Source organism: Scyliorhinus torazame, chromosome 4 (genome assembly GCF_047496885.1).
Source record: "Scyliorhinus torazame isolate Kashiwa2021f chromosome 4, sScyTor2.1, whole genome shotgun sequence".
In the NCBI taxonomy this organism is placed as follows: Eukaryota; Metazoa; Chordata; class Chondrichthyes; order Carcharhiniformes; family Scyliorhinidae; genus Scyliorhinus; species Scyliorhinus torazame.
This window is the reverse complement of record NC_092710.1, coordinates 150,420,829-150,448,680: the sequence shown is the minus strand read 5'-3', so window position 1 is coordinate 150,448,680 and position 27,852 is coordinate 150,420,829. Positions and strand designations below refer to the sequence as shown.

General features: G+C 47.5%; 1 protein-coding gene across 2 annotated transcripts in view; it reads left to right on the top strand.

Moving 5' to 3' along the window:
• LOC140410533 (disintegrin and metalloproteinase domain-containing protein 17-like) overlaps positions 1–27,852 on the top strand; it is a 103,329-nt gene that overhangs the window by 51,916 nt on the left and 23,561 nt on the right. For both annotated transcript variants that reach the window (XM_072498756.1, XM_072498755.1), the window contains exons 11-14: positions 15,221–15,370; positions 18,968–19,167; positions 24,248–24,351; positions 25,605–25,739. In XM_072498756.1, the coding sequence (XP_072354857.1) occupies positions 15,221–15,370; positions 18,968–19,167; positions 24,248–24,351; positions 25,605–25,739 (589 nt within the window). The remainder of the gene's footprint in view (positions 1–15,220; positions 15,371–18,967; positions 19,168–24,247; positions 24,352–25,604; positions 25,740–27,852) is intronic.

Genomic DNA, 27,852 nt, shown 5'->3' with positions numbered 1-27,852 from the left:
TGACAGGTCCCGTAAAATGGGAACCTTGGTCGGATTCAATGCTGCGGGGGAGTCCCCATCTCGTAAAGGTGTGGTGGGTTAAAATCTTGGCTGTGGTCTTTGCCGTGTTTGTTCTGGATGGGAATGCTTCCACCCATTTGTTAAACGTGTCTATCACCACGAGTACATATTTATAACCATTCCTGCAAGGGGGCAATGGTCCAATATAATCAATCTGCAGGTTAGTCCAGGGGCCATTAACGGGTCGGGTGTGACTGAGTTGAGCTTTTTTGGCATATCTGTCTGGACTTTTTTGGGCACAGATAAGACAATTCTCAACGTACTGAGTTGCATCTTCTTTCCAACTCGGCCACCAACATAGTTGCCTGAGGTGGGCTGTAGTGGGATAAATTCCCTGATGCCCATGACCGTCATGGAACAAACCAATCAGTTGATTCCTGTCCTGTTCAGGAACCACATAAAGGGTGTCTTTTAGCACCACACCGTCATGCGTGGTCAGTGCATTCTTAAACCTATCAAAAGGTGCTGGGAATCTTCCTTTTAAAATCTCCCTGAGATTGCTATCCTGCTTCTGGGCCTGCACTAAATCCTTGATATTAGTCTGCGAGACCTGAACTGCATTCACTGGTGCGCTTTCGGGGGGTGTCCAAGAATATCCGCGCCTGGAATCTGCTTTAGCCAGTACGTCGGCTTTTACATTTCCAGTGGGGGGAGGAACAATGGTGACTATGAACTTTAACTATTCCAAAGGTCCTGTTCTGTGCTCGCTTTAAAATGTGACGGAGCAATGGGGCTGAGGGAGGGGTTTTCCGTCTGCGGAAACAAATCCTCTTGCTTTCCACAGGGGTAGGAATTCCGCAAGGCTGTTGCAGACATAGATGTATGTCCGAATATATGTCTGCTGGGCTGGGGAAGGAATCTGGGTGTTACACTATGTATGCAATGGCCGCAAGTTCTGCTGCCTGCGCGCCTAAGTGTCCTGGAAGTTTTATTGCTATTTCTTCTAGGGCGCTACCCTGCGCGTCCTCGACGTAAATACCGCATCCTGTTATGTGCTTCCCTTCTAATATTGTGGAAGATCCATCCACATATATTCTGATGGGTTCAACGTGTCTGTGTGCTTGGGGCTCTGGGTTGAACTACCTATCTTTCTGGGGGGGGGGGGGGGGGGGGGGGTTGCAATAAAGGGGCCTGTGTTGTGGTGTGGAGAGATAATTTCACATTCATGGGGGGTTCCGGGGTACTGTATGCTATCGGCTAAAAAAGTGTTGGTCTTTGTCCTTTTAACAGTGATGTCCCGTCCCTGCAAAAGAAGGGTCCATCTGGCTGCTCTAATCTGACTAACTGTACCGTCCTTAAGTTGTCCGTCAAGTAAAAATTGGGTGGGGTGTGTTCTGTGAGGATTGTGATGGGGTTTAGTCCGGTAATGTAAGAAAAATACTGTACTGCCCAAAAAACTGCGAGCAGGTGCCTTTCACAGGCTGAAAATCCCTGATCCACAGCATCTAAAACTCTGGAGGCGTAAGCCACTGTTCCTGGAGGAGCACGGCCGAAAGGGTGCGGTCTGTGCTTGCTACCTCTATAGCGTAAGGGGAAAGCGGTTCTGGAACTTGTAGTGCGGGGGCTGCTATGAGTACTCTTTTCAAAGAGTCCACAGCATCCGTATGCTGCGGAAGCCATTCCCAGGGGGCTCCTTTCTTTAGGAGGTCTGAGAGGGGTGCTGCCTTGCTGGCGAAACCGTCAATGTGATTTCGGCAGTAGCCAACAAATCCTAAAAATGGCCGGAACGCTGAGACGTTCTGGGGACGGGGCAATTTAGCAATCGAGTCAATCCTTTTATGCTCGATCTCGCGTTTACCATGTGTGATAATTGTACCCAAATATATCACTTTGTTTTCCAAAATCTGGGCCTTTTTAGGGTTAACTTTACATCCAATTGCTTGTAGGAGTTCCAGGAGTTCGGACAGAAGCTCGATGTGCTCTTCCTTGGTGTTTGTCTGCAGTAGTAGGTCGTCTACATACTAGACCAGCCATTCGGGGCGAGAAAATTTGGCTAAACCATTTGCCAGCTGTCGGTGTGAAATGGAGGGGGAGTTGTGGAATCCTTGTGGAAGGCATGTCCACGTGTACTGTTGGTTTTTAAAGGTGAAGGCAAATTTGTACTGGCACGCTTTTGCCAATGGAATGGACCAGAATCCATTACTGATATCCAAAATCGTAAAGTATCGGGAATTGAGTCCCTGCTTGAGCATGGCCTCGGGACTTATGGCTACTGCGGGGCTGACTTTGTTGAGTTCCTGGTAATCGATGGTCAGTCGCCATGATCCATCGGACTTTCTCACTGGCCAAATCGGGGCATTATTAGTGGAGGCTACTGACCTAAGTACGCCCTGCTCTAATAAGCTGTCGATAACTTTTGCGATTTCTCCCTCTGCCTCTTGGGGAAATCCATATTGTTTTTGGGGTCTAGGGTCAGGTCCTGTGATTTGTACTGAACCAGTCATCCGGCCACAGTCGTGTTTGTGGGTCGCGAAACCTGTCCTGTTCTTTTGTAAAACTGCCCTAACCTGCTTGTCCGTGCTAATCGTGGTGGGGTCAAACCAAAACTCGCCTACTGCGCTAATTTTGTTTGCATATTCTCCTATTGTGAGTGTTGCAGATTTTGCCATTTCCCAGACACATTGATTGACTGGATCAAAGGACAGGTTGTGGGAATTCATAAAATCAATTCCCAAAATGTGTTCTGCTGTGTGGGGCAGGTCGACTAAAACTATGGGGTGCTTGGTGGTGATGTTGCCAATTTGAATGGGTACAGGGGCTGTGATGTGTCCCTGCTGTGAGTGGCCTGTAAAGCCGCTGAGGGTGATGGTGGATTCAGTGGGCCACGTGTCTTTTTGAAACATGGTGGAGGAATTTATTGTGGTACGGGACCCTCCTGTGTCCCAGAGAAACTCTGATGGGCTGTCCCCGTATTTTTGCTGCAACGACTGGTCGGCTGGACCTATCCCAAAGGGTGTCGCAGACCAACTGGGGAAGCCCGAACACCGTCAGTCCGTTCCGGTCAGGTCCGTCTGATCTGAACGGGTGCTAACGCTATGTATCGGCTGTGTCCTGTTCTTATTTAGAGTGCCTGCCTGCTGGGTGCTCTGTTGCTTTTGTGGGGCATTGCATTCTCTTGCAAAGTGTCCCAACATTCCACAGTTGTAACACTCCTGTGACTTTTGTAGGGGGCTGTTCTTGCCTTCATTTACCCATGCGGGGTTCTGGTGTGTTTTAACTGCGTGTATGTCTGCTTCTGCCTGCTGTTCTTCGGGATTTTTAACTGCGGGTTTGTTTTGTACAGACTGCTCCCAGGTGCGGGACAATCTTTTTACGAATCATTTCTCATTATGAGCCTCCTCTGAGGGATCATAATTCGCACAAGCTTTTTGTCCTGTTTCTGTGGCATGGGAGATAAGGGTGCGGGTCCATTTGGCCATGTTGTCTGGGGACAAATGGGCGCGGCCTAAGTCTCCGAATACTGCTGCAAAATGGATCCACAGGCGTCCAGCAAACGCTGTGGGGTGCTCTGTTTTCTTTTGCCTGCACTTATTGAGACCATCTACGGGGTCACCCCGGTTATACCCGATCGCGTCTAGGACCGCGGTATGCATTTCTGCAAGGGTGCCTCCTCCTACATTCTATGGGTCGGGAAGGGCTGCTACGACCGAAGGGTCTAAACTCAAAACTGTGAGCTTCACGTGCTCTCGCTCATCCAGGCTGTACATGGTCGCCTGCTGCTTTACTCTGGCAAATAAATGGTGGGAGTCTGAGGTGGGGAGGAACGGTGTGATTTTCTCGCACGCGTCCCGTAATTGGGTCACTGTTGAGGGGGTGGTGTACAGAAATTCCGTGTTGTCCGATGTGGCTGTGTGGTGGGTGGTTACTGGGTTCATTAGAGCCTGAACTATCTGCTCTGTGGGGGGTTGGGGCACTTTTCTCTTCTGGCGCTTTCCCTGCGCACATGTTCCCTGAACATATCTCTACGTTGTCTCATTTAATTCTTCCCAGTCAGGGCCGTCTTCCTCATCTAGCTGTGATCCAAATGTTTCCTGGAATCATTTTTGAACTGAAAGCAGAGATTGCAGTTCTGCAATCTGCTTCCAGCACTTTGCGTGGTCTAATGAGCTTTGTCTTTGCTCCGTGGTGGCAGCATGGAGTGCTCTTAACGCTGCCTTCAGGTCACTACACTCCCTCTGCATTGCCTCTACCTGCTTCTCGGTTTCCCCTCGTACCAGGACTGCACGTTGCGTGTCCTGATAGGCCTTTTCGTTCTGGGATTGGAAGCTGCTTAAGTGCGCCAGACAAGACTGGTGTGCCCACTTGGCATCATCCACCTCTCCTTCTTTTGCAGCTAACTTCCTCCTTAACTCTGCGTTCTCTTTCTCTACCTCGCTGACATCGACCTTGCTCATTCAATGTATGCCTTCTATCTCTTTCCAGAGCGTCCTAACGACCTCCTCTGTGCCTCGCAATTGTGCCAAACAGGACACGATTGCCATCGGTTGCGAGCTTTTCCTAAGCTCTTCTTGTGAATCTCGCTCAGGTTCTCCCACCAAGTATGTCCTATGCTCCCGGGACCTGTTTCCTCATTTTCACAGAATTCGCTCCAAAGGGACCATCCTTTCCCTTTGAGGTACTTCCTGATTTCCTCTTCCCAAACAGGACACTGTCCTACTCTACTGCTGCTGGTCGCTGCGGCCGCAAATTCTTCGGGGTTCATGAGGCGTTGCATTGCCTGCATTGCCATCTTTCCTATCTGAATGCTCTCTTAAATTTGGAACAAGGGGTACTAAGGCGGTGCTGTAATTACGGGTACGGCTTTCGCTATTTTCCGAAATACAAACTCCCGACAGTTTTGTCGCAACAAAAAATCTATCAGTATTACCTTATCGCCCTGTTAGTTACACACACGTCCGAATTATGAGGATTGATCAGAACTGCTTGAACACTTGTGGTTTTCTGTTCCCAATTGGATCTCTAATTCAAATTTTTGGGTTCTCCCGGAGTGGTTAAGCCACTTCTAGATCGGGTCCCGTCAGATGTTGCCAGTAATATGGTGCTAACCTTTGGTTGGTTCAATTGGCTCTGTTTTATAACCTTTGCTCTCGAGTCGCCAGGTATCTTTATGATACCGCCACGAGGCTCAAGTTCAAGTAATGATCAATAACTCAATACACCAATTAGTAAGATTCAAATCAAAGCACATTTATTTACACACAATCTACTCATGCATAAACGCTACTTTCTAAGCTACTTCTACAACTAACAGGCATATACTTAGCTTCGGACTGGCCCACCAGGTCAGGGGAACAAATGGCCTTTCGTTCGGGTTCTGAGTCTGCGGGATGTAAAAGCTGGTATGGACTGGTAGCTAGGAGCGCCTATCTCGTAGCGAGCGTTGACTTGAGACTTGCGGTCTTTTGGCAGCAGCTGAACAGGTCACTGTCAAGGGTTGGTTCGCGTTGCTGAGTGACCCTGTCAAGAAGGACGATTTGAACCTGGGAGCTTTACCTTATAGTCCCCAGGGGCGTCCCGCCTTTTGGGGCGGACCCCATACCTGGTTTCAAGTGATTGAACTTCATTCCAATCGCTTGGTTCGATTTCTCCAATACTGGAGCGGTTCCCTGATCGACGGGCGGTCTTGAGGTGTCCGTTAACCTCTTTTGTGTTGGCTCCTGCTGGCTCCGAGGAGTCTGGCTTGGCCTTGTTTATCTCAAATGTTTCGATTGTTCCCGGGGATCGCTCATTAGATTGTAGATGGCTGCTACATTATTATGCAGGTGGCTGCTTGTATCGATGCTGTCTGGGCTTTTGCAGAGTTTAATACACAGTAAACTTGCACCTGCTAGTTTCTGCATGTGTTGCCTGAATTTCTCTTCAGCCTTTGCTGTTCTTCATTTTACATCGGGAATTGGCCAACCGAGGTGGCTACAGAACCTAGGCAAGGAGTCAGAGAAAGAGGGAGCAAGGATAAAAACAAAAGGTAGAAAAGTGATACGTGGAGAAACCAAGGACAAAATTCAAACAGGGCAAAAGAGAAAAAAACTGGGAGCAAGTCAAACAATTTGAAAAAGACAAACTTGAAGGCTCTGTGCCTTAATGCACGGAGCATTTGCAATATCAGACCGGCATCGCGCCGCCCCATAGGTGCGGAATTCTCCGCATCTTGAGGGGCCGAGCCCTCACCTTGAGGGGCTAGGCCAGCGCCGGACTGATTTCCGCCCCTCCAGCTGGCGGGAAAGGCCTTTGGTGCCCCACCAGCTGGCGCGGAAATGACTTTGCCGTGCGGCGCATGTGCGGGTCGTCAGCGGCCGCTCATGGCATCCCCGCGCTTGCGCAGTGGAGGGCGTCTCTTCCGCCTCCGCCATAGTGGAGACCATGGCGAAGGCGGAAGGAAAAGAGTGCCCCCACGGCACAGGCCCGCCCGCAGATCGGTGGGCCCCGATCGCGGACCAGGCCACCGTGGGGGCACCCCCCAGGGCCAGATTGCCCCCCCCCCCCCCCCCCCCCAAGGACCCCGGAGGCCGCCGTGTCCCGCTGGTAAGAGTGGTGGTTTGATTCTCGCCGGCAGGACAGGCATTCCAGCAGCGGGACTTCGGCCCATCGCGGGCCAGAGAATCGCCGGGGGGGGGGGGGGTGGGGGGGGCACCAACCGGCGCAGCGCGATTCCCACCCCGGAGAATTCGGCAACCGGCAGGGGCGAGATTCACGCCAGCCCCCGGCGATTCTCCGACCCGGCGGGGGGTCGGAGAATCCCGCCCATGAGGCGCGAGTTGGCCTTGATAGATTGGGGAGAGTTACTTAAAGGGATGACAGTGGATTGACAATGGCAAACATTCAAGGAACGCATGGGGGAACTACAGCATCTGTCCATTCCTGTCTGGCAGAAAAGGAAAGGGGGTAAGAGGGCTAATCAATGGCTTACACAGGAAATTAGAAATAGTATCCAAGGAAGAAGCATACAGATTGGCCAAGAAACATAATAGGTCTGAGGATTGGGATTCAGCAAAGAAGGACGAAGGGATTGATTAAGAAGGGGAAAGTACAGTACGAAAGGAAGCTTGCAGGGAACATAAAGACTGACACTAAGAGTTTCTATAGATATGTGAAGAGAAAGAGATTGGTAAAGAGAAATGTAGGCCCCCTACAGACAGAAACAGGATAATGCATAATAAGGGACAAAGAAATGGCTGAGCAATTGTATACATACTTTGGTTCTGCCTTCACAAAAGAAGACACAAATCAGATACTAGATATGTTGGAGAAAGAAATGTTTAGTGAGTGGGAAGAATTGAGGGAGATTAACATTGGTAGAGAAATGGTGCTGGGAAAATTGATGGGATTGAAGGCGGATAAATCCCTGGGGCCTGAGAATCTGCATCCCAGAGTGCTTAAGGAGGTGGCTCTGGAAATAGTGGATTCATTGGTGGTCATCTTCCGGGATTCTATCAACTCTGGAACTATCCCTGCAGATTGGAGGGTAGCTCACATCACTCCAATATTCAAAAAGGGAGGTAGAGAGAAAGCAGGGCATTATAGACCAGTAAGCCTAACATCGGTACTGGGGAAAATGCTTGAATCCATTTAAAAGGACTTTATAGCGGAACATTTAGAATGCAGTGGCAGGATCAGTCAGAGTCAGCATGAATTTATGAAGGGAAAAACATTCTTGACAAAGCAGTTGGCATTCTTTGAAGATGTAACCAGCACTTCCGGGTGCGGCTATGCAGAGCTAGGTCGCATATTCGGCAGCTCCTGCTTGGAACGGACTTTTGGGCTCTTTTACAGGGCCCCCACGGCATTTGTTTGACATTTCCCGGTGTGGGAAGAAGGCGGCAATATTCCCCCGACAGTGTCCCCCAGGAAGGGTATGTCTCTTGGTTGCCAGACACACGCAGAAACAGTGAAAGATTTGGCTGCAACTACAGGATAAACAGGGCCTCTTCCAGCATGCAGGCGGGGGAAGGGCAAGCTTAAAGCTGCAAGCTGACCTGAGGGCCTGTATCAAAGGTGAATTCTAGCAGCAGAGGGAACAACTGTGAAAAGACCTCATCAAGGCCACTGAAGGGACTTCCGGTTGCGGTGATGCCTAGCTAGCCGCACGCTTCGGCGGCTCCAGCTCCGACGGACCTTCGGGCTCTTTTAAGAGCCTCAACGGGGAATTTTTCGACGACGCAACCCGGTGTGGGGCGTGTGAGAAGGGAGTCCCCCCCAAACGAAGGAGGAAAAAACCGGCGGCGGCGGCTGCAGCGCGAGGAATCGTCGACCAAAGGGTCAGAAAGAGAGAAGTACAAGATGGCGGCGGAGAAAGCGCAGGCGACATGGGGGCCTGAGCATGAAATTGTGAGACGGTGCGTGGAGCTGCTGAAGAGGGAGGTGCTGACCCCGTTGCTACAGGCAATTGAGGGGCTCAAGGAGACATTAAAGACCCAGGAGACAGAGCTCCGTGTGGTGGAGCAGAAGGTGACAGATATTGAGGACGAGATCCTGGGCCTGGCGGTTAAGACACAGACGCACGAGGCACTTCATAAAAAGTGTACTGAAAGGATCGAAGCCCTAGAAAATGGAGCGCGAAGGAAGAACCTTCGGATACTGGGTCTCCCTGAGGGTGTGGAAGGAGTGGACTGTGGAGCGTACGCAAGTACGATGCTGAGCTCACTGATGGGTGCTGAGGCCCCTACGGGCCCCTTGGAGGTGGAGTGGGCAAATCGGATTCCGGCGAGAAGACCAAAAGCGGGAGAACCACCCAGGGCGATAATCGTGCGATTTTACCGCCTTAAGGATAGAGAAGAGGTCCTGAGATGGGCTAAAAAGGTGCGGAGTAGCAGATGGGAGAATGCAGTGGTACGGGTATACCAGGATTGGAGTGCGGAGGTGGCGAGAAGGAGGGCGAGCTTCAACCGAGCCAAAGAGGTGTTGCATAAAAGGAAGGTGAAGTTCGGGATGCTGCAGCCGGCAAGACTATGGGTCACGTATCAGGAGAGACACCATTATTTCGAGACGGCGGAGGAAGCATGGACCTTCATCAAAGAAGAGAAATTGGATCGGAACTGAGGGACTGATGCTGCAGGAAATGTTATTGATAATGTTACGGTGGAAGTTAATTGAGAAGTAAACAGGGAAGGGGGGAGACATTGGGGAAATGTGGGCGCCGGTGAGGGGGGAAAGACGGGACATAGTTGGAGAATGGGGAAGGGGAGGGGGAGGGGAAAGGGAGCTGCGCCATAAGAGGCGGGTCAGGTAAAGGGATGTTCCCGCACCAGAAAGAATAAGGCGGGAAGACAGGCGCAAGGCGGATGGGAGTTCCCCACATGGGGAGGTCGAGGAGTGAGCAGGAGTAGCCGGGGTCAGTTGAAGTCAGCTGACTTACGGAAGTAATATGGGGGGAGCAATCAAGCTAGAAAGAGATCTAGCGGGGAGGGGAGGAGGGAGGGAGAAGGGGGGGGGGGACAACTGGGTTGCTGCTGCGGAAATCCAAAAGGAAATGGCTAAAGAGTGGGTGGGCGGGGATGGTGTGCGACGCTGGGGGAGCGAGCGGGAGCGCGGAGGCGGGATATGGGACTGGCCTAGAGAAGGTAATGGCTAGTCGACACGGGAGGGGGGCAGGTAGCCCCCTAGTGAGGCTGATCACGTGGAACGTGAGAGGCCTGAACGGACCGATAAAAAGGGCCCGAGTGCTCGCGCATTTGAAAGGACTAAGGGCAGACGTGGTTATGCTCCAAGAGACGCACCTAAAGGTGGCGGACCAAGTTAGGCTAAGGAAAGGATGGGTGGGACAGGTGTTCCACTCAGGACTGGACGCAAAGAATAGAGGGGTGGCCATTTTGGTGGGGAAACAGGTCGCATTTGAAGCAAAGAACATTGTAGCAGATAGCGGAGGTAGATATGTAATGGTGAGTGGCAGGCTGGAGGGAATGGAGGTCGTGTTGGTTAACGTGTATGCCCCAAACTGGGACGATGCGGGATTTATGAGACGGATGCTGGGGCGTATACCGGACCTGGAGGTAGGAAACTTGATTTTAGGAGGGGACTTTAATACGGTGCTGGACCCGGGGCTAGATAGATCCAGCTCAAGGACCGGAAGAAGGCCGGCAGCGGCCAAGGTACTTAAGGGGTTTATGGACCAAATGGGGGGAGTGGATCCATGGCGATTTCTTAGACCTAGGGCTAGGGAGTATTCCTTCTTCTCCCATGTCCATAAAGTGTACTCCCGGATAGATTTTTTTGTTTTGGGAAGGTCGTTGATCTCTAGGGTGGAAGAAGCTGAGTACTCAGCCATAGCGGTTTCGGATCATGCCCCACATTGGGTGGACCTGGAATTAGGAGAGGAAAGGGAGCAGAGAACACTCTGGCGATTAGATGTGGGACTGATGGCGGATGAGGGAGTGTGTGCAAGAGTGCGGGTGTATTGAGAGATACCTGGAGGTCAATGACGACGGCGAGGTCCCTGTGGGAGTGGTATGGGAAGCACTAAAAGCGGTGGTCAGAGGAGAGTTGATCTCCATTGGGGCCCACAAAAGGAAAACAGAGGCCAAGGAAAGGGAAAGATTACTGGGGGAGATTTTAAGGGTGGATAGGGAATTTGCAGAGACCCCGGAGGAGGAATTGTACAGGGAGAGGAGACGACTCCAGACGGAATTTGACCTTCTGACCACCAGAAAGGCGGAGGTACTGTGGAGGAAGGCACAGGGGAGGAGGTATGAATATGGGGAAAAGGCGAGTCGCCTGTTGGCTCATCAATTGCGAAAGAGGGCAGCAGCGAGGGAAATAGGAGGAATTAGAGACGAAAGGGGAGACACGGTGCGAAGGGCAGGAAAGATAAATGAGGTGTTCAAGACCTTCTATGAGGAACTGTATAGGTCTCAACCCTCAGAGGGAGAGGAGGGGATGCGGCAGTTCCTGGACCAATTGAGGTTCCCGAAAGTGGAGGAGCGGGGGGTGGTAGGCCTGGGGGCACCGATTGGGGTGGACGAGGTTATTAAGGGACTGGGAAGCATGCAAGCAGGGAAGGCCCCAGGACCAGACGGGTTCCCGGTGGAGTATTACAGAAAATATGTGGACTTGTTGGCCCCGTTGATGGTGAGGACGTTCAATGAGGCCAGGAAAGGGGGGACTCTACCCCCGACGATGTCGGAGGCGACGATATCGTTAATTTTGAAGAGGGATAAAGATCCGTTGCAGTGCGGGTCCTATAGACCCATTTCATTGTTGAACGTGGACGCCAAATTGTTGGCAAAGGTACTGGCATCGAGGATAGAGGACTGTGTCCCGGGGGTGGTGCACGAAGATCAGACAGGGTTCGTAAAAGGGAGACAACTGAATGTTAACGTGCGACGACTATTAGGGGTGATAATGATGCCCCCAGTGGAGGGGGAGGCAGAGATAGTGGCGGCAATGGACGCAGAGAAGGCATTTGATAGGGTGGAGTGGGAGTATTTATGGGAAGTGTTAAGGAGGTTTGGGTTTGGGAACGGGTTTATTAGCTGGGTTAGACTTCTTTATGGGGCTCCAACGGCAAGCGTAGTTACAGGTCGACATAGATCGGAGTATTTCCGACTATATAGGGGAACAAGACAGGGATGCCCGCTGTCTCCATTGTTGTTCGCGTTGGCAATTGAACCTCTGGCCATGGCGTTGAGAGACTCCAGGAAATGGAGAGGGGTGATTAGAGGGGGAGAAGAACACCGAGTCTCGTTATATGCGGATGACCTATTGTTATACGTGTCGGACCCAGCGGGGGGAATGATAGAGGTTATGCGAATTTTGAGGGGGTTCGGGGATTTCTCGGGGTATAGGCTAAACATGGGAAAGAGTGAATTATTTGTGATACATCCAGGGGACCAGAGTAGAGAGATAGAAGGCTTGCCTCTAAGGAAAGTGGAAAGAAACTTCCGATACCTGGGGATTCAGATCGCTAGGAGCTGGGGAACCTTGCACAGACTTAATCTGACACGGTTGGTAGAACAAATGGAGGAGGACTTCAAGAGGTGGGACATGCAGCCTCTATCGCTGGCGGGCAGGGTGCAAGCAATTAAGATGATGGTCCTCCCGAGGTTCTTATTTGTATTTCAATGTCTCCCTATACTAATCACTAAGACCTTTTTTAATAAAATAGACAGGAGCATCACGAGCTTCGTGTGGGCAGGGAAAGTTCCGAGAGTAAGGAGGGGGTTCCTTCAGCGTAGTAGGGACAGAGGAGGATTGGCACTACCGAACTTGGGCGATTACTATTGGGCCGCCAATGTGGCAATGATACGTAAATGGATGATGGAGGGTGAGGGAGCGGCGTGGGAAAGACTGGAGAGAAAGTCCTGTAAAGGGACGAGTTTAGAGGCGCTGGTGACGGCGCCGCTACCGATCTCACCTAAAAAGTTTACCACGAACCCGGTGGTGGCGGCAACATTGAATATCTGGGGACAGTGGAGGCGACAGAGAGGGGTGCGGGGAGCCCTGGTGGGGTCCCCAATCAGGAACAACCATAGGTTCGCCCCAGGAAGAATGGATGGAGGATTTCAGAGCTGGTTCCAGTTGGGAATTAGGAGGGTGGGAGATTTATTTATAGATGGGACTTTTGCGAGCTTGGGAGCATTGGAGGAAAAGTATAAGTTGCCCCGGGGAAATTTCTTGAGATATATGCAGGTGAGGGCATTTACTAGACAACAGGTGAGGGAATTTCCATTGCTCCCGACACAGGGGATACAGGACAGGGTGCTTTCAGGGGTGTGGGTCGGAGAGGGCAAGGTGTCAGAGATTTACCGAGAGATGAGGGAAGAGGGGGAGAAGTCGGTGGGCGAACTAAAAGGAAAGTGGGAAGAAGAACTAGGGGAGGAGATAGAGGAGGGTATGTGGGCTGATGCCCTAAGCAGGGTAAATTCCTCTTCCTCATGCGCCAGGCTTAGCCTGATTCAATTTAAGGTGCTACATAGAGCACACATAACGGGAGCAAGATTGAGCAGGTTCTTTGGAGTGGAGGACAAATGTGGGAGGTGTGGCGGGAGCCCGGCAAACCACGCACATATGTTTTGGGCATGCCCGGCACTGGAAGGGTATTGGAAGGGAGTGACGGGAGTGATTTCGCGGGTGGTGAAGGCCCGGGTCAAACCAGGCTGGGGGTTAGCTCTATTTGGAGTTGCGGAAGAGCCGGGAGTGCAGGAGGCGAAAGAGGCCGACGTTGTGGCCTTTGCGTCCCTAGTAGCCCGGCGCAGGATCCTACTCATGTGGAAGGAGGCGAAACCCCCCGGACTGGAGGCCTGGGTAAATGATATGGCGGGGTTCATTAAACTGGAGCAGATAAAGTTTGCCCTGAGAGGATCGGCTCAAGGGTTCACCAGGCGGTGGCAGCCATTTCTCGACTACCTAGGGGAACGTTAGAGGGAAGACAGATGACCAGCAGCAGCAACCCAGGGGGAGGGGGGGGGGGGGGAGGGGGGGTTTAGTTTAGGTCAAAGATAAAGGGGTTTTGTTACTTGTGTATTGTTTAAAATTTCTGTATTGTTATTGTTGCGTTTGCTTTGTAAGAGGGGAAAAATTGTTGTTTGGGAAAAAATTTTCAATAAAACATTTATAAAAGTTAAAAAAAATAAAAAAAAAAGAAGATGTAACCAGTACAGTTGACAAGGGGGAGCCAGTCGATGTGGTATATTTGGACTTTCAGAACGCTTTTGACAAAGTCCACATAAGAGATTAATGTGTAAAATTAAAGAGCATGAGATTGGGGGAAAAAATGTATTTAGGTGGATAGCGAACTGGTTGGCAGAGAGGAAACAAAGAGTAGGGATTAATGGGTTATTTTCAAATTGGCAGGCAGTAACTAGTGGGGTACCACAGGGATCGGTGCTGGGACCCCAGCTATTCACAATATAAATGATTTGGATGAGGGAACAAAATGTAACACCTCAAAATTTGCAGACGATACCAAGTTGGGTGGGAGGGTGAACTCTGACGAAGATGCAGGGATCCTACAGCATGATCTGGACAGGTTGGGCGAGTGGGCAAATCAATGGCACATGCAGTATAATTTGGATAAGTGTGAGGTTATTCACTTTGGAAGCAAAAATAGGAAGGCAGATTACTACCTGAATGGTTGTAAATTGGGAGAAGGGAATGTACAGCGGGACCTGGGTGGCCTTGTGCACCAGTCGCTAAAGGTAAGCCTGCAGGTGCAGCAGGTGGTAAAAAAGTCTAATGGTATGTTGGCCTTAATTGCAAGAGGTTTCGAGTATAGAAGCAATGATGTGTTGCTGCAATTATCCAGGGCATTGGTGAGGCCACACCTGCAGTTTTGATCTCCTTCTCTGAGGAAGGATGTTCTTGCTCTCGAGGGAGTGCAGCGAAGGTTTACCAGACTGATTGCAGGGATGGCGGGACTGTCATGTGAGGAGAGATTGACTAGGTTGGGATTGTTCTCGCTGGAGTTCAGAAGAATGAGGGGGATCTCATAGAGACTTATAAAATTTTAACGGGACTAGACAGGGTAGATGCAGGGAAGATGTTACCAATGAGTGTGTCCAGGGGTCACAGTCTGAGGATTCAGGATAAACCATTTCGGACAGATATAAGGAGACATTTCTTCACCCAAAGAGTGGTGAGCCTGTGGAATTCATTACCACAGGAAGTAGTTGATGAAAAAATATTGAATATATGCAAGAGGCGGCTAGATATAGCACTTGGGAAAAATGGAATCAAAGGCTATGGGGAGAAAGCAGGATTAGGCTATTGATGGCGCTGTAGATAGCATTGCTGCCTCACGACGCTGAGGTCCCAGGTTTGATCCCGGCTCTGGGTCACTGTCCGTGTGGAGTTTGCACATTCTCCCAGTGTTTGCATGGGTTTCGCCGATGTGCAGGGTAGGTTAATTGGCCACGTTAAATTGCCCCTTAATTGGAAAAATGAATTGGGTACTCTAAATTTAATAAAAAAAGGATTAGGCTATTGAGTTGGATGGTCAACCATGATCGTGATGAATGGCTGAGCAGGCTTGAAGGGCCAAAAGACCTCCTCCTGCTCCTATCTTCTATGTATCTATGAAATGGGGCAGGAAAATTCACGCTGCGTTTGTCTTTCATGCCTTTATTTATCTCAATTTTTAAAAAAACGACACAAATGCATTCTGTCTTGAATTTTGAAAGTCACGAATGGCTGTTTATCTAAAGTTTTCATGATTTTAATTACAAAACAGGAAGCAGATCTTGTCACTACACATGAATTAGGCCATAATTTTGGAGCAGAGCATGATCCAGATACCAGCGAATGTGCCCCAACTGAGGATGGTGGTGGGAAATACGTCATGTATCCCATAGCAGTGAGTGGTGACCAGGGTAATAACAAGGTACAGTAGAACTGAGCTTTTAATGCTGGTCAGTTACAACAGTATTTATTTTGTCAATCCCTATTACAAAGGAATGCATTATCATAAGCCAGGTAAGGTTTGATTGGCTAGCCAACTGCTATTTAGTGCTATCCAACCTATTTAAAAACATAGCAGTGAACTCTAACTGTAAACCTCTTCTTGAATAAAAAAAACTATTAGAACTGAAGGAGTGGGTTACCTCTGGATTCTGAATTTGAATCCAGTCCAGAGTGATATATTAAATTCTGTAAGGTATTTTGCTAAATGAGTTTGAACAACAATGTTGCTAGGGCTCCCTAGCTTAAAGCTCACCTTTCTTCCGCAGACTTTTGAGATTAAATTGGGAGGTCATGAACTTGGTTGCTGTGGGAAATGGAAACATTCAAGAAAGTAGTGTGGGTAGCTTTTTCTATGGTTACAGTTTTTACTATTTTATTCAAAGAACACACCCGCAACCCAAAAACTGAATTGCAGGATGAATATTTCAAAGCAATTCAACCAACATTTTAAACATCATGCATTTGTTATAGGGACAAAAACAGAGGGAAATTTACTTGGTACCCAAGTCCAGACGTGATCAGGAAACTTTGAGATCGAATGCCTGAAAAGGAAATGCTCAAAGCTCTCAGCAGTTCTGAAGGAGAAAAGTGGCTTGGGTTTCTCCTTTTGCTTGCTCTCTTGTCAACTTCTCAAAGTATGGGCATGTCAATACTTGATAGCTAGGTCTGTACGTGTCTTGCATGATATTGGTAAGGATTTAATAAGCTACAGATCTTCACTGTTTCACTGGCTCACATGTGAATCATGGCTGACACCAATAAAGCTAAAGCCCAGCAAGGAATCAACATGTCCAAGAAGTTGAGGTGATGATTTGGTCAGAAATGGCCATGAAGGAAATATAAAATATCTGAAAAGTAATATAAAATTGTCCAGTTGGTAAAAGCACTGTCCAATAATCAATGAAGTAATATAGACATGACCGTGCCATATTTGATATCTGGCCAATACTCCTGGTAAATATATCTGTTACAGCTAAGATTTGATCCAGCATGGTTGTGAAGGACCCCAATCGAAATTTGCCTGTTCATCCTCACCACCTCAGTACGTTGTTAGGGGCCAGGGTTTAGAAAACTCCAAAGTATATCATGGAGTTCGAATTTAGTTAACATTTTAGAAACACACACAGTAAGCATTTTTATCAACTACAAACATAAATACCCCACTCAGCTACAAGGCGGGATTCTCCCAGCCCCACGCGAGGCCGGAGAATCCCCGTAATCACGCCATGCCAGCACGTGATTCTCCGCGGAGCGGATAATTGGCACGGCACCGGTTGCGGGCCGCCAATTCTCCAGCCCGCATGGGCCAAGCGACCGCTCTAAAAAGGCAGAGTCCCACCGGCGCCGTCCACACCTGGTCGCAACCGGCAGGAACTCTGCGCGCAGGGTCGGGGTGGCCTGTGGGGGGAGAGGGGGGCTCCGAACCCAGGAGGGGCCTCCGATAGGGCCTGGACCACGATCGGGGCACAACGATCGGCGGGTCGGCCTCTCGCTTCCCGGGCCTATTTTGGGAAACCCGACGCGCCGGCCCCTGACCTCCCACGCCATGTTGCGTCGGGGCCGGTGGGTCGAGGGAGGCCACCGCGCATGCGCGGGTTGTCGCCGGCGCCACTGTGCATGTCCTCGTTGACGCCGGCGCCACTGCGCATGCGCGGATCCCACGGCGCACAGTTCATGCTGGAATGGGAGGCTGAAGCGGCGTGAACCGCTCCAGCACCGTGCTGGCCCCCTATAGGGGCCAGAATCCGTATTCCCAGCGCACCGTTCACGCCATCGTGAAACGCGATGGCGTTTCCGACGGCGTGGACACTCTGCCGCCGAATGGGAGAATCCCACCCACAGTACTCTATGTATAACCCTTAATAAATTTCCCCTTAAGCTGTTCCAATTTAATAAGATCCCATAAACCAGAAAACCCTTTTCAAAGGTGTGGCCCAACACACAACACTCAAGACCTGGTTTGGATTGAATGCTCTTGTGTCCTTTCCAAAACAGCAGATTTCTTTTCAAGTTATCACACAGTCTGGAAACAGCTTTTAAAATGCAGTAGAGGAAAAAACCTTCTTTTTCAATCTGTGCTGTACAAAACAGTTCAAACTCAAAGTGAAAGTAAAGCTCAGAGCCATAGCCAGCTCCCAAACCAAAAACAAAAGTAAAAACATGGAGCCACAGCCCAGCTCCACCCACGCAATGACATCACTGAAGCCATTTGATAAGACAAAAACATTTCTTCAAGGGACACTCCCATCACAACATGCATGAAGAATATGACTTTTTCAATGAAATACCGGGAGTTACATGTGGAACTATGCCTCAAAGGGTTCAGCTTTTATCTCTCTCCAGCTGCTGTCCCAAAATAAAAGGTCTGAATTGACAAAAATGTAAAAGCTTAAAAATTAGATCCCTTTGATCATTGGTCTTTATATTTGCAGTGAATAAATCAGCTATCAGTGTAAACAAAAATGTTAATTTTTACTATCACTTATGTAAATATATAATGAGATTGAATTCAAGCCAGTGTTTTGCACATTCATAAGAACATAAGAACTACGAACAGGAGTAGGCCATCTGGCCCCTCGAGCCAATGAGATCATGGCTGATCTTTTGTGGACTCAACTCCACTTTCCGGCCCGAACACCATAACCCTTAATCCCTTTATTCTTCAAAAAACTATCTATCTTTATCTTAAAAACATTTAATGAAGGAGCCTCAACTGCTTCACTGGGCAAGGAATTCCATAGATTCACAACCCTTTGGGTGAAGACGTTCTTTCTAAACTCAGTCCATGGAGCATAGCTTTGACCATGGCACCCCCCTCCCTCTCTGTCAAGACTTTTTTGTCTATAAATTTTATTCAATGTGCAAATGTGCATTTGCTCTGATGTAGCATTTGGGTTTCCCAAACATCAATGTGTTGTTCTATTAACATCAGTGACATGACAACATTTTCTTCTATTGGATATGATGCTTCATTAGAATTTCTCCATTCGATGTAACATACATGTGAGGTTTAACAAAGGTTTTACTGGTGTTTAAATCTTTAATTTTCCTGTATGAAGTATAGGAAACGGAGTTAGATTTGCTTGTTCTTGTTAATCAATATGGAAAAGCTTGAAAAAACAACAATTGCTTATCCAGTAATTCAGTTTAATTTATCATACAGTAGCATGGAACAGAAACAAATACAACATGGTAATGTTTAATACAGCTCTATAACGAATACAGTGCTTGGCTAAGTATTTAAGTAGTATTTAGCTCGATGCATTTAACTTCTTGCAGAGATTCGGTGGACCATCCACCAATCTCTCCTGATCCATTGATAAATGTATTGGATACTTTTCCTCTCTGAATCCTGCATATTTACCCATCTCATCAATCACTCAAAAATGCATTTGAACTGAAAGTTGTACTAGCTCGAAAATTGTCATAATTGAAATAAGTGAGTTGCCTTTATTCATGTTTTAAAATGTTTACTGGATTCCCAAATTGCAACTCATGAAAGTGTATGATTCTCCAGCTCTTCTCCAACTGCAGCAAACGATCGATTTATCAGACACTACTTAGTAAAGCATCCAAGTGCTTTCAGGAAAGGAACAACAAAGTATGTGGGAATTCACGTGTGGATGAAGGAGAGCAATGTGATCCTGGACTTCTATATTTAACTATGGACAAATGTTGCACTGAACTATGTCAACTCAAAAAGAACAAAAATTGCAGGTAAAGAATGAAAGGTCATCTAATTATTCTATTCTGAAGCACTGCTCAAATTAATTAACAATGTGAATTAAATTCTTCATTTAAATTAATTATCGCTTTATTTACATTATTTTGGAAGTCAGATAAGACTGACTGGGAATTGATCTTGGTTCCGTTGATCTGCATGTTTGAGTTAAATTAAACCTTTATAAAGGTTTAATTCTTGGGCAAGACAGATGAGTGTTCTACATTGCAGCCCCTTTGTAAACATATTGAAAAGAAGTATAGCATGCAATTCAACCCTTCAAGTACTTGATGTTTTTTACAGGCTTTGAAATAAAGATCTATATGTTCCTATTGCCAATCCTTGTATGATTTTAAATTCTAGGTATTGTGGATAGAACAAAGAACATTGTAGCACAGGAACAGGCCGTTCAGCCCAACAAACCTGCATCGGTCCAGATTCCTTATTTAGACCTACTTATTGCCCAATCAATCTGTATCCCTCCATTCCCCGCCCGTTCATGTGTCTACCAAGATACATCTTAAACGTTGCCATCGTGCCTGCTTCCACTACCCCCACTGGCAACACGTTCCAAGCACCCACTACCCTCTGTGTGAAAAATGCTCCCCACACATCTCCCCTAAAGTTTCCCTCTCTCACCTTGGGCCTGTGCTCCCTTGTAATTGGGTCTTCCACCCTGGGAAAAAGTTTCTGACGATTCACTCTGTCTATACCTCTCATAATTTTGTTGACCTCAATCAGGTCTCCCTGAGCCTCTGTCTTTCCAACTGGCTCAAGTAGGGAGTTAGGAGGGCAAAAAGAGGTCACGAAATGTCCTTGGCAGACAGGATCAAGGAGAATCCCAGGGCATTTTATATGTATATTAGGAACACGAGGGTAGCTAGAGAAAGAGTTGGTCCACTCAAGGACATAGGAGGGAAATTAAGTGTAGAACCAGAGGAAGCAGGTGAGGTCTTTAATGCGTATTTTGCATCGGTATTCACAAAGGAGAGGGACATGTTGGTTGATGGTGTCTGAGAGGGATGTGTAAACACTGTAGAACAGGTTGTTATTCCGAGGGAAGAGGTGTTAGATGTGTTAAAAAGCATTACGGTAGACAAATCCCCGGGCCAGGGCCAAATGGCATCTATCCCAGATTACTGAGGGAGACAAGAGATAAAATAGCTGGCCCTCTAAAAGAAATCTTTGTGTCCTCGTTGGCCACAGGTGAGATCCCAGAGGATTGGAGGATAGCCAGTGATGTACCGTTATTTAAGAAGGGTTGCAAGGATAATCCGGTAATTGTATGCATGTGAGCTTGACGTCAGTGACAGTGAAATTGTTGGAAAAGATTCTCAGAGATAGGATCCATGCACATTTGGAAGTGAATGGTCTTATTAGTTTTTTTTTAAAAAAATTTATTAAAGGTTTTCATAAAATATCAATAACAAAATGAGAAAAAAAAGGACCCAACAGGGTTAAGTACAAAACACAATCTAGAAAAGCAATACCCCCCCCCCCCCCCCCCTGTACATAAATAATAAATAAACATTAACACCCCGACTTAACACAACAGGTATATACGCCCCCTCAGACCCTTCAGTGTAAATAACAGAAACAATAATAAAGTAACCCCCCCCCCCCGAGCTGCTGCTGCCATTGACCAATGTTTATTGTTCTGCCAGGAAGTTCAAGAACAGTTGCCACCGCGTGGGCAGCATGGTAGCATTGTGGAGGGCACAATTGCTTCACCGCTCCAGGGTTCCAGGTTCGATTCCGGCTTGGGTCACTGTCTGTGCGGAGTCTGCTCATCCTCCCCGTATATGCGTAGGTTTCCTCCGGGTGCTCCGGTTTCCTCCCACAGTCCAAAGATGTGCAGGTTAGGTGGATTGGCCATGATAAATTGCCCTTACTGTCCAAAATTGCCCTTAGTGTTGGGTGGGGTTGCTAGGTTGTGGGGATAGGGTGGAGGTGTTGACCTTGGGAATGGTGCTCTTTCCAAGAGCCGGTGCAGACTCGATGGGCCAAATGGCCTCCTTCTGCACTGTAAATTCTATGATAACATATCAACCACAGTCCCCAATCGCCCATCCCGACCCTCAGTCTGTGTCCAACTTCGCGGCCTGAACAAAGGCCCACGCCTCCTCCGGAGACTCAAAATATTGGTGCCGGTCCTTGTAGGTAACCCACAGTTGCGCCGGCTGCAACATGCCAAACTTCTCCCCCTTCCTGTGCAGCACCGCCTTCGCTCGATTATACCCGGCCTTCCTCTTCGCCACCTCCGCACTCCAGTCCTGGTTTATTCGAACCTCCGCATTCTCCCACCTGCTACTCCTCTCTTTCTTGGCCCACCTGAGCGCACACTCGCGATCGACGAACCGATGGAACCTCACCAGCACCGCCCGCGGAGGCTCGTTGGCCTTGGGCCTCCTCGCCAGCACTCTATGGGCCCCTTCCAGCTCCAGGGGCCCCTGGAAGGACCCCGCTCCCATCAGCGAGTTCAACATGGTGATCACATAGGCCCCCACGTCTGGCCCCTCCAGCCCCTCCGGGAGGCCCAGAATCCGCAGATTCTTCCGTCTCGAACGATTCTCCATCTCCTCGAACCACTCCTGCCATTTCTTGTGGAGCGCCTCGTGCGCCTGCACCTTTACTGCCAGGCCTAAGATCTCGTCCTTGTTGTCAGAGATCTTTTGTCGAGCCTCGCGGATCGCCACCCCCTCGGCCGTCTGTGTCTCCAGCAGCTTATCAATAGAAGCCTTCATCGGCTCTAGCAGGTCCGTTTTAATCTTTCTGAAGCAGCGCTGGATACCCTCCTGCTACTCCTCCGCCCACTGCATCCACGCTGCCTGGTCTCCGCCCGCCGCCATTTTGTTCTTCTTCCCTCGCACCTTCTTCGGGTCCACCACCACCTTTTTTGTGTTCCCGCTCCTAGTTGAAGCCATATACTGACGGGGAGCTGTTATAAACTCCTTCCCACACCGGGAAACGTCAAAAAAGTGCCATTGGGGGCTCTGAAAAGAGCCCAAAAGTCCGTTTTTGCGGGAGCCGCCGAATGTGCGACTTAGCTCCGCAAAGCCGTAACCGGAAGTCGAATGGTCTTATTAGTGACAGACGGCATGGTTTTGTACCAGGGAGGTCATGTCTCACTAATTTAATTGAAATATTTGAGGCGGTGATAAAAATGATTGACGAGGGAAGGGCTGTAGATGTTATGTTGTCTACATGGACTTTAGTAAAGCATTTGATAAGGTCTCATGGCAGGCTGGTGCAAAAGATTAAATCACATGGGGTCAGGGGTGAACTGGCTGGAAGGATTCAGAACACAAGACAGATGGTAGCTGTGGAAGGGTGTTTTTCCGAATGGAGGCCTGCTTTGATAATGGTGTTCCGCAGGGATCGGTACTGGAACCTCTGCTCTTTGTAATATATAAATGACTTGGAAGAAAACTTAGCGGGTATGATTAGCAAGTTTTCAGATGATACTAAGATTGCAGGAGTTGCGGATAGTGATGAAGATTGTCAGAGAATACAACAGGAGATAGATAGGCTGCAGAATTAGGCAGAGAAATGGCAGATGGAACTTAACCCTGGCAAATGCGAGGTGATGCATTTTGGTAGATCCAATTCCGGTGGGAGCTGTAAAGTAAATGGCAGAACCATCAGGAGCATAGAGACACAGAGATCTGGGTGTGCAGGTCCACAGATCCTTAAAATTGGCAGCACAGTGGAAATGGTGGTAAAGAAAGCACATGGCATGCTTGCCTTCATAGGATGGGGTATGGTGTATAAAAGCTCGAAAATAATGTTAGTTATATAGAGCGTTGGTTAGGGCACATTTGTAATACTGTATCCAATTCTGGTCACCGCACTACCAGAAGAACATGGAGGCTTTGGAGAGAGTACAGAAAAGATTTACCAGGATGTTGCCTGGTATGGAGGGTATTAGCTGTGAGGAGAGATTGAGTAAATTGGGATTGTTCTCCCTAGAGAGACGGAGGCTGAGGGGCGACAAAGAAGTTTAAAATTATTAGGGGTACAGATAGGGTGAACAGTTGAAGGCTTTTCCCCAGAGCGGAATTGAAAATTCCAAGGGGGCACAAGTTCATGGTGAGGGGGGAAAGGTTCAGTGGAGGTGTGCGGGGAAAGTTTCTTACACAAGAGTGTGGTGGTGGCCTGGAATGCACTGCCAAGTGAGATGATTGAGGCAGATTCTTTAGTGACATTTAAGACTTATCTGGATATGCACATGAATAGACGGGGTTTAGAAGGGTACATGCGGTAGGTCTAGATGGAACATGTGATCGGCGCAGGCTGGGAGAACCGAAAGGCCTGTTCCTGTGCTGTATTGTTCTTTGAAAACAATCCAACTTTATTCAACGAAAGAGAAAATGCTGAAAAATCTCAGCAAGTCTGGCAGCATCTGTAGGGAGGGAAAGGAGCTAACGTTTCGAGTCCGATGACTCTTTGTCGCAGCTTTGACAAAGTCATCGGACTCGAAACATTAGCTCCTTTCTCTCCCTACAGATGCTGCCAGACTTGCTGAGATTTTCCAGCATTTTCTCTTTTGTTTCAGATTCCAGCATCCACAGTAATTTGCTTTTATCCAAGTTTATTCAACCTCTCCTCATAGTTAACACCCTCCAAACCAAGTAACATCCTGGTAAACCTTCTTTGCATCTCCAAAGCATCCACGTCCTGGTACTGTAGTGACTAGAACTGCACGCAATATTCCAAATGTGGCCTAACCGAAGTTTTATACAAATGTAACATGACCTGCCAATTCTTGTACTCAATGCCCTGGCCGATGAAGGCAAGCATGCGTATGCCTTCTTGACCACCTTCTTCACCTACATTGCAGGATAGGTTGAGTATCCTTGGGATAGTACTGAGCGCTTAATACCATTTTAAACTAAAAATGCTCAAGGACAAAATGGGAAATCTGCATGAGAAAATATACACAATTCAAAATTATCCAGCTTAACTAATTTTTGTCAGGTGTTTTAGGGAGGATTATCTTACAGTTCAGTCATTTTTGGAGTTTCTGAGCAGTTAGAATTGTTTGGAGGTAATTGCTTTTAATAATTATTTCCAAAGTGATAAGAACAGCCCATGCTGCAAGAATTGTCAATTTGAAGAAGCTGGAAAGAAGTGTCAGGAAGCGATTAATGCGACATGCAAAGGAGAATCCATGTGTACAGGTGAGTGGGAGCAGAAACCTGTCTAAGTGAAATTTAAAGGGATTGTCACAGCAGGGTGACAATAATTCTGAAATATTTCAGATAGCTTCATAAGCCACCTCAACCCATTTTCAGTTGGGTGGCAGAAACAAAGGTAAAGGAAGCTCCAAGTTACAGTTGTGAATGTGGGTGAGGACTAAGCAATCCAGCACTTGACCTTTTGTTTAGCTCCTGAAGTGGAGTTGGTGCTTGCAATGAACATTGACCTCTGCTATTTCATGACACCATTTCCATAGGTTAGTATTGCAACATGCCGGTAAGGGTTTTTTGCCAAGGTTTGCTGTTTGCTGACACACCCAATGACAGCAATGTGCTGCCTGATCCTGACAGCACTGAAGACCCTGAAAAAACTATTGTCCTCTGAACTGCATTGTTCATAAGTGCATGTGGCTGATCATGCAACTCTGATCTTGATCACCCGAGCTTGAATGATACATGTAGCGTGACTGAAAGAATGACTGGCAGTGATCTAATATTACAAATGGTCATCTATTCATATAACTGCGCTGTTATTTCAGCTTTGAGAACAACAGTCTCTACCAGCACTAAATCAATATATGCTCCCCTCCTTCTGCTGATGCAGGTGTGCCTAGCAAACCTTTCTATGTCAGCCTCCTTCTCCGAAGAAACCACTCAATGGATTCTCAGTGGTGCAATAAGTGGTGCAGAAGAAAAAATAAATTCCAACAATTTGCACAGATTCATGAAAGTTTTACAGCCAGAAGGAAAAATAGTCAGTTAATAAATGATTATGCTTCATATTACTGTGACCACCAGGCAACTTATTGCTCCTTTGCAATCCTGGAAATGACCTACATACGAGGAAATGAATGAAGGAGGCTATGGCTAGGCCCCAAATTAATGTTACAATGAAGCGCTTACTATTTGGGCACTTGTATTGGTTGCACATCGTGCCCACCTAAACATGCCAGGAGACAAACCTGGCACATTTCTGTAAGAAACTACCATCTGTTTTCTGATACTAACCACTAGATTGCCATGCAAAAATTGAGAGTTAATGTCAAGAGAATCTTGGCTACGTCCAAAGTAATTTTAGGTTATTGATCAGAAAAGAGATGAATTATTGCATGACCTGTTTTGGCTCAATTGGTGTTATCTGCTGCAATTATTATAAACTGTTCCAATTTCCTTAATAGTGGATTTCATTCTCTATGATTAGATTTCACACTTTTAACAAACTCTTCTATTGATAGGGACTGACCAATTTTGCCCTGCTCCTGATAATGCTGCAAATGATACCATCTGTGTGGACATGGGAAAGTGTTTAAATGGGGAATGCATTCCTTTCTGCGAGGCAGAGGAAGGTCTTAAGTCATGTGCTTGTAATGGTGAGTGAAAAGCTTTGTAGGGATTCTGATAATTTATTAATTCCTTGTTCAAACAAAATTGCTGATATACATAGGGCTGGATTCTCCGCACCGTATATCTGGTTCAGTACGCCGGTGGGATTCTCCGTTTCACCGGCTGGTCAATGGGGTTTCCAATTGTGGGGCAGCCTCAACCCCGGGCTGCCGGCAAAACGGAGCATCCCGAAGGTAGAGAATCCAACCCATAGACTCTCACCTGCAGATCATACTGACGTGTTTAGTTATAGTACATTAGACAAGAATTTAATCTACTGCAATTTAAACTATTTGTTTTTCGATTTATTTTATTCAATTTGCTAGTCACCACTTGTCATTACCAGTGTCAGCAGGACGTTATTTAATTCCTCAACCAGTGTTGCTATGCAAGGTGTGAGACCTGTGGCTAGTTTCCCCCTCTGTGAGGAAGTGCATGATCTCCACTGGATACACAGACCACCCTCACCCCCATGTAAAGCAAACCTTGTAGCTCACAGCTTATAGAACTGAGGATGTCAATATGAATCTCTCACTCTGGGACATTGGGCAACCTGAGCAACATCACGGTACATTTACAATACCCTACTTTTGAGTTTCTTAAAAGTAATCAGAGCTGCCTTTAGATATTTCTGTTTCCAATAAAAAATTATGTAAAGTCATGGCAAGTAAATCTGTACAGCAAACTCTTTGTAAAAACCTGCAACTCAGGAAAATGAAATTCCTTTTATTTACCAGTTGATATTTGAGATATTTACTAGTTGATGTTTGGGACATTGGGAAAGCAATGTGCTGGGCATTCATGCATATTCTACACAGGTACTCTCCTTGGTGCACACTTTCTTACATTCATCAGCGCACCACCAGAAGAGGAGGGATAAATTATTTTTTTTTGTTCTTGGTATCGGACACCAGGCAATAGACATGTGGAATAAATAACCAGAAACAACTTTGGAAGAAAATAGTAAAAATGGGTTCAACAGATAACTGGGTATATTTATGGAGAATTGAGGGATATGGTATATTGGAAACATCAGGTTGAGTCAGAATTGTTGGCCAGTGGATCGCCTATTTCTAAATGTCATACTTTCTTCAGAATGCCAAAGAAATGTAGTGTTGTTGCTGCTCATGGAACTGAACCAAAAATCTCTTGCTGCATAAAGAGGAACGGTAAGGGGATAATAAGGGGAGATTAGGGGAGAGAGTTGGATTCTTGAATTAACATTTAGAATGCCTGCTGAATAACCAATTTAATTTTCATATTGTTACGACACCCTGGGCTAGTGTGCGGTCAATTCCAGCCCCACTTGACCTGGAGTCCCAACACAATTGAAATTAACTATTAATTCTTAGAAAATACCCATAGGTTTTGGTCTTTGGCTGCCATATAACTGCAGCCACCAGCTTTGTAAATTTAAAGATAACTATAATTTCATAGAATTTACAGTGCAGAAGGAGGCCATTTGGCCCATCGAGTCTGCACCGGCTCTTGGAAAATGCACCCTACCCAAGCCCACACCTCCACCCTATCTCCATCTTTGGACTGTGGGAGGAAACCGGAGCTCCCGGAGGAAACCCACGCACACATGGGGAGAACGTGCAGACTCCGCACAGACAGTGACCCAAGCCGGAATCGAACCTGGGACTCTGGAGCTGTGAAGCAATTGTGCTCTCCACAATGCTACCGTGCTGCCCTATAATTAAATAGGCAGCAAATACAATTGGTTAACTATTATCAAATTCCTAGCCCTCCTTCTTTAACTCGCTCCACCCTCTACATGCACACAAGATAGATAAACACAGTGGAGAAAGAGGGGTGTAAAAAAATACGAAAAGTAAAACTGCTTCAGATGGACAACTTCCAGTTAGCTTCTCAGTCAAGGCCTCCAGTTGGATGACTTTGCTTTCACTCTGCAATGGTTTTCACTTGAAGGTATATGTCCATTAAATATCCATGGATCAAAAATGATAATGACAAAGTAAAAGAAATGGGAAATGAGGAAATCAACAGGAAGGGCCCTTGTACGTGCATCTTCTATATTAATTACATTCTCACCTGTCTATGGTATTACTATACATGTTGAATCGATGCATATTACAA